General features: G+C 45.2%; 1 protein-coding gene across 1 annotated transcript in view; it reads left to right on the plus strand.

Moving 5' to 3' along the window:
• LOC119928813 (coiled-coil domain-containing protein 33-like) overlaps positions 1-13,414 on the plus strand; it is a 154,380-nt gene that overhangs the window by 129,289 nt on the left and 11,677 nt on the right. Inside the window, exon 14 of the mRNA XM_038747330.1 lies at positions 2,910-2,981. Within this exon, the coding sequence (XP_038603258.1) occupies positions 2,910-2,981 (72 nt within the window). The remainder of the gene's footprint in view (positions 1-2,909; positions 2,982-13,414) is intronic.

A 13,414-nucleotide genomic window follows, 5' to 3' on the forward strand; every position in this document is an offset into this window, starting at 1 on the left:
GCTAGATTGTTGTGGGCAAGGAATGTGTCTTTTATATTGTACTCTTCCAAGTACTTAGTACAGTGCTGTGCACACAGTAAGCACTCAAAAACAATTGACTGGGTCAGAAATCATGGTGTAGATGACCTTCTCCAGTTCTGAACACAGGCATGAGGAGAGGGTGGAGGTGTTTGAGGAGAAGAAATGACTCTTCATCTTCATGTCACTCAAGTGCCTCCTTCCTTACTTCAAGCTGCGGCTGCTGGCATCTCCACTCCCCAGCTAACCATCCTGGACATGAGCACAGCCAGAGTGGATACTCTAACCCAGTCCAGTTCACACCACAGCAGCCCCACTGGTGTTTTCCCGGTCCCAGCGGTCAGTCTGACCTGTCAATCTACCTTCTTTCACCTATCAGCAGTGAATCCATCTAAACTCTTCTCAAGTCTTCCAACATCCATCACAGTCACCTTAATATTCTATTATCAATCAATCACTGCCACTTACTGAGCACTAAATGGATACAGATCACTGTATTAAGCACTTGGGAGAGTACAAGACATGTCCAGTGTGGGCAGGGATTGTCTCTATTGCTGAATTGTACTTTCCAAGCACTTAGTTCAGTGCTCCAGACACGGTAAATGTTTAATAAATACGACAATGAATGAATAGTAGGTGGATAAGATCCCTGCCCACAAGGAGCTTCAAGTCTAAAGGAGGAGGCAGACATTAAAATGAATCATAAATGCAGGAAATGACAGAGTATAAGGGTATGTACATAAATGTTGTGGGCTGGGGTTGGGGTGAATATCAACTGCTTGTGGTGTGCAGACCCAAGTGCAAAGGTGATGCAGAAGGAAGGGGGAATTAGTGAAATGAGGGTTTAGACAGAGAAGACTTCTTGGAGGTGGTGTGGCTTTATTAAGGCTTTGAAGTTAGGGGGAATGGTGGACTGTACTACATGAAGGGGGAGGGAATCCCAGGTCAGAGGGAGGGCATGGGCAAGGGATCAGTCATGAGATAAATGAGATTGAAATACAATGAGTAGGTAGCATTAGAGGAGCAAAGAGTTTGTGTTGGCTTGTAGTAGGAAATCAATCATTCATTCATTCATTCAATTGTATTTATTGAGCACTTACTTTGTGCAGAGCACTGCACTAAGCACTTGGGAAGTGCAAGTTGGCAACATATAGAGACAGTCCCTACCCAACAACGGGCTCACAGTCTAGAAGGGGGAGACAGACAACAAAACAAAACATGTAGACAGGTGTCCAAATCATCAGAACAAATAGAATTAAGACTATATGCACATCATTAACAAAATAGAATAGTAAATATGCACAAGTAAAATAAATATGTACAATGGTATGTATTAAGTGTTACTATACTAAGCGCTGGAGTAGATACAAACTAATCAGGTTGGACATAGTCCATGTCTCACATGGGGCTCACAGTCTTAATCCCCATTTTATAAATGAAGTCACTGAGGCACCGAGAAGTTAAGTGACTTGTCCAATGTCATACAGCAGGCAAAAGGCAGAGCCCAGATTTGAACACAGGATTAGGCTTTGGGGAAAGTGGTCTAGCTAGCACTCCCAGCCCAGCCGGACTTCAGCCCCATAATCAGCACAATAAGGTAGAATGGGGATTGCTGATTGAGTGCTGTAAAGTGATGGTAAAGGAGTTTCTGTCTGACTGGACCTCTCCATGGACCTCATCCATACATTCACCCAAAATCATCTTAAAATCACTAATGTCTTCTGTCTGCACATCTTACAGCAGAGCAAATTCCTTGTGCTTGCCATAGATTGGTCTGAATTTGTTACCATCAAGGTTCAGTGGGTGCCCTTCATCCAGGATATTGCCCTGTCAGCAACTTTGTGAGTGGGTAAGGTTTCATTCTGTCCCTGATTGGCTGACCAGGGCTGAAGTCCCTGCAGTTGCACAGCACTGAGACACAAATCTTTCCAGGAGAGGGGCACGGCCAGCAGAGTGTGCCTGGCTAAGTGACATAGACCCTGGCTGCATATACCATTTATTCTAGGTGTGGAATGGAGGAGATTGGGGTCTGAACTCCCTTTGCTTTTTTTAAAAAAAATTTCTATGGTATTTGTTAAATGCTTACTTTGTGCCCGCCACTGTAACAAATGTTGGGATAGATACAAGCTAATCAGGTTGGACACAGTCCAAATAATAGTAATAATAATAATAACAATAATAATAACAATGGTATTTGCTAAGCACCTACTATATGCCAGGCACTATACTAAGCACAGAGATGGATACTAGCAAATCAGGTTGGACACAATCCCTGTCCCATGTGGGGCTCAGAGTCTCAATCCTTATTTTACAGATGAGGTAACTGAGGCAAATAGAAGTTAAGTGACTTGCCCAAGGTCACACAGCAGACAAGTGGCAGAGCTGGAATTAGAACCCATGATCTTCTGACTTCGAGGCTCATGTTCTCTCCACTATGTCATGCTGTTTCTCCCACATGGGGCTCATAGCATTAATCCCCATTTTACAGATGAGGCAACTCAAGTACAGAGAAGTTAAGTGACTTATCTAAGGTCACATAGCAGACAAGTAGAGGAGTCAAGATTAGAACCCAGGTCCTTTTGACTTCCAAGCCCATCCTCTAGGACACACTGCTTCTATGTCCCTGGCTTCTGAATCACTGGCCCTCCCTCCCTCTCTCCTCCTTTTCCCTCATCCTCTCCTCTCTCTCTCTTCTTCCAGCCTCCCATTCTTAGATTCATATTGATGCAGTTCATCCAGTATACACAGACCCTTTTGAAATGTGTTCCTACCGGTGTTAGAAAGAAGAGTAGGGGAACTGGCTGAGGAAGAGAAAGGCAGAGGAGAGGTTTTGACCGAGTTAGCCAATAGACTGATGTGGACTTGACTAACCCTCTTCTCCTGTCCCCCAGGGCACCAAGCTGGAAACCAAGTCTGGCCAATTTCCTGCAGTGCGGTTCTCTATGCAGCTGATTGGCTCAGAGGTGAGGCCAAGATGGAAGCCACTGGGTGCCATTCACTATATCCTGCCAGACTACTGCCCTACTGACATAGTGGAGGGAGGTGGGGGCCCTTTGTGATAGACAGTATTCTGTGCTATTGGGGGCTCTGGAAACCAAGAAGGAGAAATTAGAGAGAAGACAAAGAATTCCAGAAGGGGTGCTTCCAGCCCAGAAGATATGATTCCAGTGTAGCTTCACTCAGCCTTTTAAGTCAATCAATCAATGGTAATTATTTAGTGCTTACTATGAGTAGAGCACTAGGGTACTAAGAATTTGGGAGAGTACAATACAGAGTTGGTAGACACATTCCCTTCCCACAAGAAGTATACAGTCCAGAGGGGAAGACAGACAAAAACATAAATTACAAATATGTACATGAGTGCTGTGGGTGGGATGAATATCAAGTGCATGGGCAATGCAGATGGAAGAGAGATAAAGGGAAAAGTGGGTTTTATCTGGAAAGGCTTCTTGGAGGAGATGTGACTTTGAAGATAGTGAAAGTAGTGGGTTGTCATATAGGAAGGGAAGAAAATTCCAGTCCAGAGGGATTATGTGGCTAAGGTTTCAGTGGAAAGATAGACAAGATCAAATTACAATAAGTAAGTCTGGCATTAGAGGAGTGAAGCGACTGCACTGGGTTGTAGTAGGAAATCAGTGAGGTAAGGAAGGAGGGGGAGAGCTGATTGAGTGTTTGATGTGAAGGTGGATGGGCAGCCACTGGAGGTCTTGAGTGTACTGCACGGTTTTTTTTTATAAAACAATCCTGGCAGTAGAGTGAAGTATGGATTGGAGTGGGGAGAGACAGGAGGTAGGGAGATCAGTGAGAAAGCTGATACAGTAGTCAAGTTGGGATACAGTAAGTGGTTGCATCATCATAGTATCAGCTTGGATGAAGGGGAAAGGGCAGATTTTAAAGCAATGTTGTAAAGGTAGAGCTGACAGGATTTAGTAACAGAATGAACACATGGATAGAATGAGAGAGATGAGTAGAGGATATTGCCAAGGTTACAGGCTTGGGAGACAGGGATGGGAGTGTTGTGTACAACGATGGGAAAGAAAGGAGGACAGAGTTTTGGTGGGAAGATGGAGTTCTGTTATGGACGAGTTTAGTTTGAGGTGTCAGTGAGGCATCCAAGTAGAGATGTTTTGAAGGAAGGAGGAAATGTGGGACTTCAGATAAGGAGAGAGGTCAGGGAAGGAGAGGTACATTTGGAAATCATCAGAGATGGTAGTTGAAGCTGTGGGGGCAAATAGGTTCTCCAAGAGAGTGGATAAAGATGGAGAACAGAAAGGAACCTGGAACTGATCCTGGAGGAATTCCCACTGTTAGAGCACTGAAGCCAAGAAAGAACATGCAAGAGACTGAGAAGGCATGGACAGAGAGATAGGAGGAGAACCAGGAGAGAACAGAATCAGTAAAGCCATGGTTGGATAATGTTTCAAGGAGAATAGGGTGGTCCCTGGTGTCAAAGGCAGCTGAGAGTTCTAGGAAGATTAGGATGAAGTAGAGGCCATTGGATTTGGCAAGAAGGAGGTTACCGGTAAACTTTGAGAGGGGAGTTTCTGTGGAGTGGAGGGGGAGGAAACCAGATTGGAGGGGATCAAAGAGAACTGTAGGAGAGGAAGTGGAGGCAATGGGTTTAGACAACTGTTTCTAGGAGTTTGGAAAGGAATGGTTGGAGGGAGATGGGGTGATACCTGGAGGGATTTTTTAGGATAGGGGATACGTGAGCATGTCTGAAAGCAGAGGGAAGATGCCATTGGAAAGTGAACAATTGAAGATGGCGGAAAGGGAAGGAAGAAGGGTCTGCTGCTGCCACTGCTACTACTACTGCTGCTGCTGCAACCTTAGGGCCCCATTTCAGGCCTTCCGCAGTTGGCAGATTAGAAATATGAATATGAGTGATCTGTTTCAGGTGAGTAAAACCGGATTTGAACAAGGTTTCTGCTGGTTTTCCTCCTCTTCCCCAGTGCCTCCTCCCACACCACGAACTCCTTTCCCCTCCCCTTTCCTTTCCTCCCTTTATCCCCTTCCTCCAGTTTCTGAGACTATAAACAAGTCTAAACTTTTTCTTCCCAAGCATCTTTTTGTGAAAGATGCAGAAATGGGAAAGAAACAAGAAGCAAATAAGCAGCACAGCCTAGTGGAAAGAGCATGGGCTGAGAGTCAGAGAACCTGGGTTCTAACCCTGGTTCTGTCACTTGCCTGTTGTGTGACCTTGGACAAGTCTTTTCCTCAGTTTCCTCATCTGTAAAATGGGGATTCAATACATGATCTCCCTTTCCTCTAGACTATGACTGTCATGTAGGACAGTAGTTTGATCCAATCCTATTATCGTGTACTTACCCCAGCCTTTGGCAGTGCTTGGCACATAGTAAATAGTTAATAAAAACCTTAATTAATGAATGAATGAGCTTGAATCTTCCACTTACCACTGCATCAGATCACACCATTACTATGTGTCCTAGCTGGACCTAGGAGAAAGGAGATGATTCCTGCCCCTGAGCAGCAGGAAGCTTTGGACTTGACCCTTTGACATTAAGACTTCAGGTCAGTCGCCCACTCTCAGCCCCTTCAGGTTAGACCAGGAGCAAAGATTTGGGTTTGACTCTGCCTCCGGGAGGTGGAGAACTGAGAGGGCCACTTGTGTCCTGCATCCTGTGGCAGCTTCAACTCCCTGCTTCACCCCCACCTCAATTCCGCCCCATTCCCAGCCTGAACCCCAGCCCGCCAGCCATGGTCAGGGGGTGAGGAAGATCTCTGGGCCCCAATTCTTCCAAGGAAATCAGCAAATTCTACAGCAGGGTTAGGTTAGCTGTCAGCTCCCCAGTCTTCCTGAAAAGGCCCTGGGCTTGAGTTCATCCGTCACCCCCAGCGCCCTTCACATGGCTCCCCACAATGTTTGGAGGCCTGGACTCACTTTCATCCATTGTGGTTTTAAGGAAGAGGACAGACCCACTGGCAGACCAGCTGAGCTGACGGGATACTTTTCAGTAATTGCCCAGGGGCTGAACACAAGGGGGTCTTTGTATGATGAATTATTCATAGGAGCATCACTAAGTGCAGAATTAATCCCTTTCCTTCCAGCTGGCTGGCTCACTAAATTATCCCTCCAAGTCATGCGGGAAAATGCTGCCGAATTCATTTAGCAGATGATTGTTTTGGTCTGAGAGCCGGGATTTTAGCTCTCCCCTCCACCCCTGACTCCTCTCTGCTTCTCTCTTCCTCCTCAGAAAAGCTCATTTTAAAAAAAATATGAGCAATGGCTGTTAGGGGGGAAAAAAGTTTATCTAGGTTTAGACTAGGTGTAGCTTGGGTAGATAATGTCTGTGTTACTCAAGTCTCTTTGGATGGTCTGAACACATGATGTGGTGATGCATATTGCTGTTTCCACCAATGGTAATAATGAACAAATCACTCTGATAGAGACCAAAAGGAAAAGCAATTGAATTTAGGGAACCGGATATTGAGTAGCTAACCTAATATAGTTACCCTAGTTTTAGACTGTGAGGCCCCTGAGGGACAGGCACCATGTCTAATTCCCACCTGTGCACTTTTCCCAGAAACCAGTATAGTGTTCTGCTCACAGTAAATGCTTAATAAATGCCATTATGACAAGTACAGCTATGGCTTGAGGATCTCCTTTCAGCCCAGAACTGGAATTCAAGCTTTGCCAATAGAGGGATTTGTTGACTTTGGAGGGGCATTCAGAACTTAGGTAAAGTAGGCAAAAGTCATCAGTCCCATGAAATTGAATTAATCATCATGATCATCATCAGGTTAATTGATGCATATTCCTGATTATGATTCTGTGCTGGCTCAATTTAAATCGGCATGGCATACCTCATTGGGAGCAGTCTTTCTAAAAGGGTAATGGACAGTTGACAGATGTTGGGCAATCTGCAATCTTATGCAACAGTCTGGTACACCAAAGTCATCCACTTGGATGGAATACCATCAGAAATTACAGAAGAACCATGATGTACAGGATGGTTTATGTACTGTTCTGTTCGGAAGCTGGGGAATGGGCCAGATGACCTTTCAAGCTCACCCCTGGCCCCAAGAGTCAATGATACATTCCGTGAACCACATGATCAACTGAGAGATCTCACCAAGAACAATCTGGAGGCCCAACAGCTATGGTTTGATTGTTTCCCGTGCTCCTCTGTGCCCAGAGAACACCTCATCCCTTCTTTATAGCCTTGGAAGACCAGATGGCAGGAGAAGGGAGAACAGTCCTCATTTCATGTTCCCTCTCCCTCTCTCTGTGGCAAGGGAAAACATAAATTGACTGGGAATTCAGTTTTCTGAATATGGGAAAGTTGCATTGAGCCCACAGGATATTGCCATGAACTCAGGGGTCCTGATCTGTGACAGTTTTGTTTGTGTCCCTGACTGATTATTCTCTAGTAATACAGATCTATAGAGGGGAAGCAGGTTCTGTCAGTCAGCCAATCATTTATTGAGCACTTACTGTGCACAGGGAACTGTACTAAGAGCTTGGGAGAGTACAATATAACAGACACATTCCCTGCCTGTTGGAAATATCAGACAGAGAGGTAACCCCTTGAAAATATCCTTGAGACCAGGACACCTACACCAAGACGTAGGAATAACTTCCTGCCACTGGTAGTCATGGAGTCTTCCTTCTGAAGACTTTCTTAGGCCATGACTGTTAACTCCTGGGGCAGACCCTGGGAATCAACCAAGCCATCAGTAGCATTTATTGAACACAATCTGTATTCAGCACTGTACTTAGAGCTTGGGAGAGTACACTACAGTTAGTGGATATTATCCCTGCCCTCAAAGAACTTACAATCTAGTGAGAAAAACAGACACTAAAATAAATTACAGATAGGGAGAAGAAATAGAGTTTAAAGATAAATGCATAAGTGCAACAGGGGTGGGGAGGGATGAGTCCCTAAGTACTTGGGTGATGTGTTGAAGTGACCGTGAGTGGGGGAAGAAGCAGAGTGAGATGAGAGATTAATCAAGGAAGACCTCCTGAAGGAGATGGGATTCCTGAAGGGCCTCAAAGATGGGTAAAGCAGTGTTTTGATGGATGTGAAGGGGGATGGAGCAAGGAGTCATAAGAGTTAAGATGAAAATGTGGAGGGATTCCTGCATAGTAGTTTCCCTGGATTCTTAGAAGACAAAGAACGGAGTAGGGATTTTCTAACACTCCCCTCAACGTACCTGGAGAGCTTTTGCCTTGTCCAAAACGTCTCACCTCCACAACATCGCCAAGATCCACCCTTTTCTCTCCATCCAAACCACTACCTTGCTGGTTCAATTTCTCATCCTATCCGAACTGGATTACTGCATCAGCCTCCTCTCTGATCTCCCAGCCTCCTGTCTCTCCCTGCTTCAGTCTATACTTCACTCTGCTGCCTGGATTATCTTTGTGCAGAAACGCTGTTTGCATGTTACTTCCCTCCTCAAAAATCTCCAGTGGTTGCCTGTCAACCTACGAATCAAGCAAAAACTCCTCACTCTCGGCTTCAAGTTTCTCCATCACCTCGCCCCTCCCTACCTCACCTCCCTTCTCTCCTTCTACAGCCCAGCCCACACCCTCCACTCCTCTGCCGCTAACCTCCACACTGTGCCTTGTTCTCGCCTGTCCCGCCGTTGACCCCCGGCCCACATCCTTCCCCTGGCCTGGAATTCCCTCCCTCCACACATCCACCAAGCTAACTCTCTTCCTCCCTTCAAAGCCCTACTGAGAGCTCACTTGCTCCAGGAGGCCTTCCCAGACAGAACCCCCTTTTTCCTCTTCTCCTCCCCATCACCCCCTGCCCTACCTCCTTCTCCTCCCCACAGCACTTGTATATACTTGTACAGATTTATTACTTTATTTTACTTGTACATATTTACTATTCTATTTATTTTGATAATGTTGTACATATAGCTATAATTCTATTTGTTCTGACATTTTTGACACCTGTCAACATGTTTTGCTTTGTTGTCTGTCTCCCCCTTCTAGACTGTGAGCCTGTTGTTGGGTAGGGACCGTCTCTATATGTTGCCGACTTGTACTTCCCAAGTGCTTAGCACAGTGCTCTGAACAGAGTAAGCGCTCAAAATAAGATTGAATGAATGAATGAATCCAGTGACAACAGAAATTCCCCTATCCACCTCCCAGTGTGCCTGCCTTTTTCTAAAATGGACAGTGCTCCACCCTAAGGGGTTCCAGAGGGACCTTTAGCCTGGGAGAGTGGCATTCAGCCTTCACAAAAATCAGGCCTGGGAAGAGAGGAACTAGTCATACATTGATGTCAATCAATCTTACATTTTAATCAATACAATGTATTAAGTCCTTACTGTGAGCAGAGCACTGTACTAAGTGCTCAGGAAAGTGCAATATAACAGAGTTAGTAGACATTCCCTGCCCACATGGAGCTTACAGTCTAGAGGGTTTTGTAAGTTGCTCAACATGGCAACTGTGTGAGAAAAGCAGCATGGTCTAGTGGATAGAGCACAGGCCTAGGAGTCAAAAGGTCTTGGGTTGTAATCCCGGCTCTGCCACTTGTCTGCTGTGTGACCTTGGACAAGTCACTTAACTTCTCTGTGACTCAGTTGCATCAGCTGTAAAATGGAGATTAAGATTATGAGCCCCATACAATTTTCTAACACTTAGAACAGGGCCTGGAACATAGATAAGCACTTAACAAATGCCACAATTATTATTATTATTGTTGTTATTGTCAATTTCTTGTGTGAGCCCCTCCCTGACAATGAGGGGAAGCTGAGAAAGAGTCAAAACTCAGATTATTTCCAAATGACTTGAAAAAATCAGGTTTTGCCCAGGAATTGGGCTTCAGATTACTTCCTAACAAACCATTCTTTTCAGTGCCTGGGGAGCATACAGTACATAAAAGGAGGGAAACACTTTGAAAACATTGTGTTTTCCCAGCCAAAGCCAGTTGCCACAAATTAAGTCTCAGTCCAACCTGTAGCTGTTTCACTAAACACTCTTTGACCCCTCGACTCAGCTCTATGGTGGTGTTGCTTTTTAGTAATTAGACTCTCTGGGAGATAAGACATCTGGGTTCCAGTCCCAGTTCTGGCAAACTGTGTGACCTTGGACAAGTCATTTCCTTTTCCATGCTTGAATTTCTCCATGGGTAGTTCTAACTATTCTGTCCCCATTTCAGGAACAGTTCAGTGTCCTTTTTTCCTTCATCAGAACAAGAAGATTGGTCCAGGTCACTCACTAATATTTCTTATACTGGGGACACTTTGAGGACAGTAGCCATTTCCATTTTACATGTTCTTTACAGTGCCAGGGAGATGATGAACACTTATGAATGCCAGTGATTTGCCAGAACAACTTTCTCAGCAAGGCTGGATTTCCTTGGAATTTTACCAACCAAGAATACCTAGGTCTGACCCTGCTTAACTTGCAAACTAAACTGCTTCAGCCAAAACTCATTCACCCACACTGACTCTCTTCTCTAGCATAAGTAAAACAAGCCTAACATCCCAGCATCAAAAAGCTAATATGCTTCCTGCTACTCCCTGATTAACAGAATAATGGGAACTGGCAGCCTACATAATTACTCATGTAACTATATTGAGATAAAAAGTAATGTAAATTTTCCATTGAAAAGATGTCCCTGACACGGGTTAAAAAAAGAATCCTCATTACTTTCTCCTCTCCCACTCTGCCGTCTCCCGGCACCATAACTTCACAATGGATTAACCCAGTGACACCATTTTCATTGAAAATAAGTATATCTCAGTTGATAACATTTGGACCCATTTTTAGCTGAGAACCGAATAGGACAATCACTGTGAAACCACCATATAGCCAATGCTACAGCAGGATTCACAGTAAATTAATATACACTCCAGTAAAGGAAGCTCTCTTAGGGAAGGATAATGTCTTTTTCAGTATATATAGGACATAAAAAATAGAAACATGGCCAAAGGAAATGAAATGCCATTAAATGAATGGGGAGCATTTCTGGCAGTTTTCATTACAAGGCTGCTTTAGACCTAGACACCCTTATCAGGGTGGAAATTACATCAGGATTTCCAAATCACCAGTGAATGGAAACAGATTTTGCTGGACTCACTTTGTTAGATAACTAATGAGTGTAACACGGATGGGCAAAGCCAAAAGGAGACAGAGTAGGAGTAAGGGAAAAATGAACGTCTTTGTTAAACAGAATTTGTCAGTTTCCGCTTTCTGCTCCCGGGAGAGTGTTCAGGAGAGAGCTAATTGAATTAAGAACATGTTGTACTCTCCTGCTTGCACGGACGCTTTATCTGTGTCTAGTGGAGATGGCTGGAGAAGTCCGCGTCTGTGGAATTTATGGTAATTTCAGAACCCCGGACAGCAGCTGTAATCTGGGTCCTCTGTAATTGCAGGGATTTTTTTTAAAACTGTTGCATTTTGCATGATCCACGCCCCCCTGGAGAGACTGGACAGAAGGGGGAGAGAGGGGGAGACAGGGCGCCATTCCTACTTGGTTGTCCCTTGACCACTGCTTTTGATGCCCAGTCCCTCTTACCGGGGTTATGGTCCTGACTTAACGAGTTGCTGCGAATGGGATCTGGTGAAGTTAATGAGGTGGTCAGGAAAGGTGCAGCATAGGAAGGAGAGAGAGAAGGGCAGAGAGAGATGGAGGGGACGAGAGAGAGTGTGTAGCGGCAGCTCAGAATCCCCCCGCCCCTTCCCTTCTCTCTTTTCACAACTGGAAGCATCTAGGGAAATAGAAGGGGCAGAATTCTTAGAGCCGCGTGTGTGACCATGCATAGTTCTATGTCTTTGGAGACGCTGTCTCATTAGCGTACTAACGAGGCAGGTCCCGCTTCAGTCATGGAGTGGTAAACAGAGCAGGCCACTTTGCAAACCCTCATCCACCTCCACCAATTTGATCTAGTTAGAGACTGGGGCCCTATTAAATGAGGAAATAAATGAACAGAGCTGGGGCTGGTACTAAAGTTGGCCTCAAGAGAGAGGCGGGGGTATGCACTGCCTGGCAAAAGAGATGTTGGGAGCAAGCTGGTAGCTGGCCCCAATCAGCACTAGTGACTTGGAAGAAAGAATATACTGATTGAGCAGGAGACCTATGAGGGTCAGAGGGTTGCAGTTGCTCTTCTCTGGAGCCCAGGCTGAACCCTCTCCCTTTTCCATTCTCCCTTGTCACCCCTACCCTGCTTCCTGTCCCCCAACCTCCTCACACAGCACACTACTGACAGATCAGAAATATTGACTTTAGTTAGATGAGGTTCAGATTTTCCTATTAGCATTGGTTTTTGATTCTATAGGCTTGAGTCTGTAGGCTTAGAGAAGCAGCATGGTTCAGTGGAAAGAGTCCAGGCTTTGGAGTCAGAGGTCATGGGATCAAACCCGGCTCCGCCAGTTGTCAGCTGTGTGACTTTGGACAAGTCACTTCACTTCTTTGGGTCTCAGTTACCTCATCTGTAAAATGGGGATTAAGACTGTGAGCCCCCGTGGGACAAACTGATCACCTTGTAACCTCCCCAGCGCTTAGAACAGTGCTTTGCACATAGTAAGCACTTAATAAATGCCATCATCATTATTATTATTATTGTCAAAAAGCAAGGAGAACAGTTGCTAAAGGATAAGATATTTGTGCCATACTTTTTTAATGGTATCTGTTAAGCATTTACTTTGTGCCAGGCACTGTACTAAGCACTGGAGTAGATACAAGCTAATCATATTGGACCCAATCCATGTCCCACATGGGGCTCACAGTCTTAATCCCCATTTTACAGATGAGGTAACTGAGGCATGGAGAAGTGAAGTGACTTACCCAAGGGAACAGAGTAGACAAGTGGCAGAGCCAAGATTACAACTCAAGTCCTCTGACTCCCATGCCCATGCTCTTTCCACTAGACCACACTTTTTCCCACACTCCTGGAGGAGCCCCAGGGTTGGAGACTCTCAGGCTATTTGGATGCCAGTTTGTGAGATTTTGACAACTGTATCCCACCCCAAGGAAATTTTCAAGGGCCCTGAAGTTCTGAGTGGCCACTGTACTATCCATGTTCCTGACAGTTATTTGGGTACCTGAGCAGCTGGCAAGTTACTGAGCTACTAAGAGCCAGTGTAATGGTAGTCACGTGGAGGAGGAAAGTTGGAGTCTTCATCAAGGGTCCACTGGGTGTAGTGCACTGAATTAGGCATTTAGGAAATACAAACCAGAGAATGACAGAAGTCTGGCTGTAACCAACTAGTCTGAGGAAAAGGTTCAGAACTGCAGCTTGACCTAGTGGATAGAGTGCAGGCCTGGGAGTCAGAAAGACCTGTGTTTTAATCCTGGCTCTGCCACTTCTCTGCTGTGTGTGACTTTGAACAGGTCACTTAACTTCTCTATGCCTCAGTTACCTCATCTATAAAATGGGGATTACGATGTGAGCTTCACATGGGACATGAACAGTG

Source organism: Tachyglossus aculeatus, chromosome 5 (genome assembly GCF_015852505.1).
Source record: "Tachyglossus aculeatus isolate mTacAcu1 chromosome 5, mTacAcu1.pri, whole genome shotgun sequence".
Classification (NCBI taxonomy): Eukaryota; Metazoa; Chordata; class Mammalia; order Monotremata; family Tachyglossidae; genus Tachyglossus; species Tachyglossus aculeatus.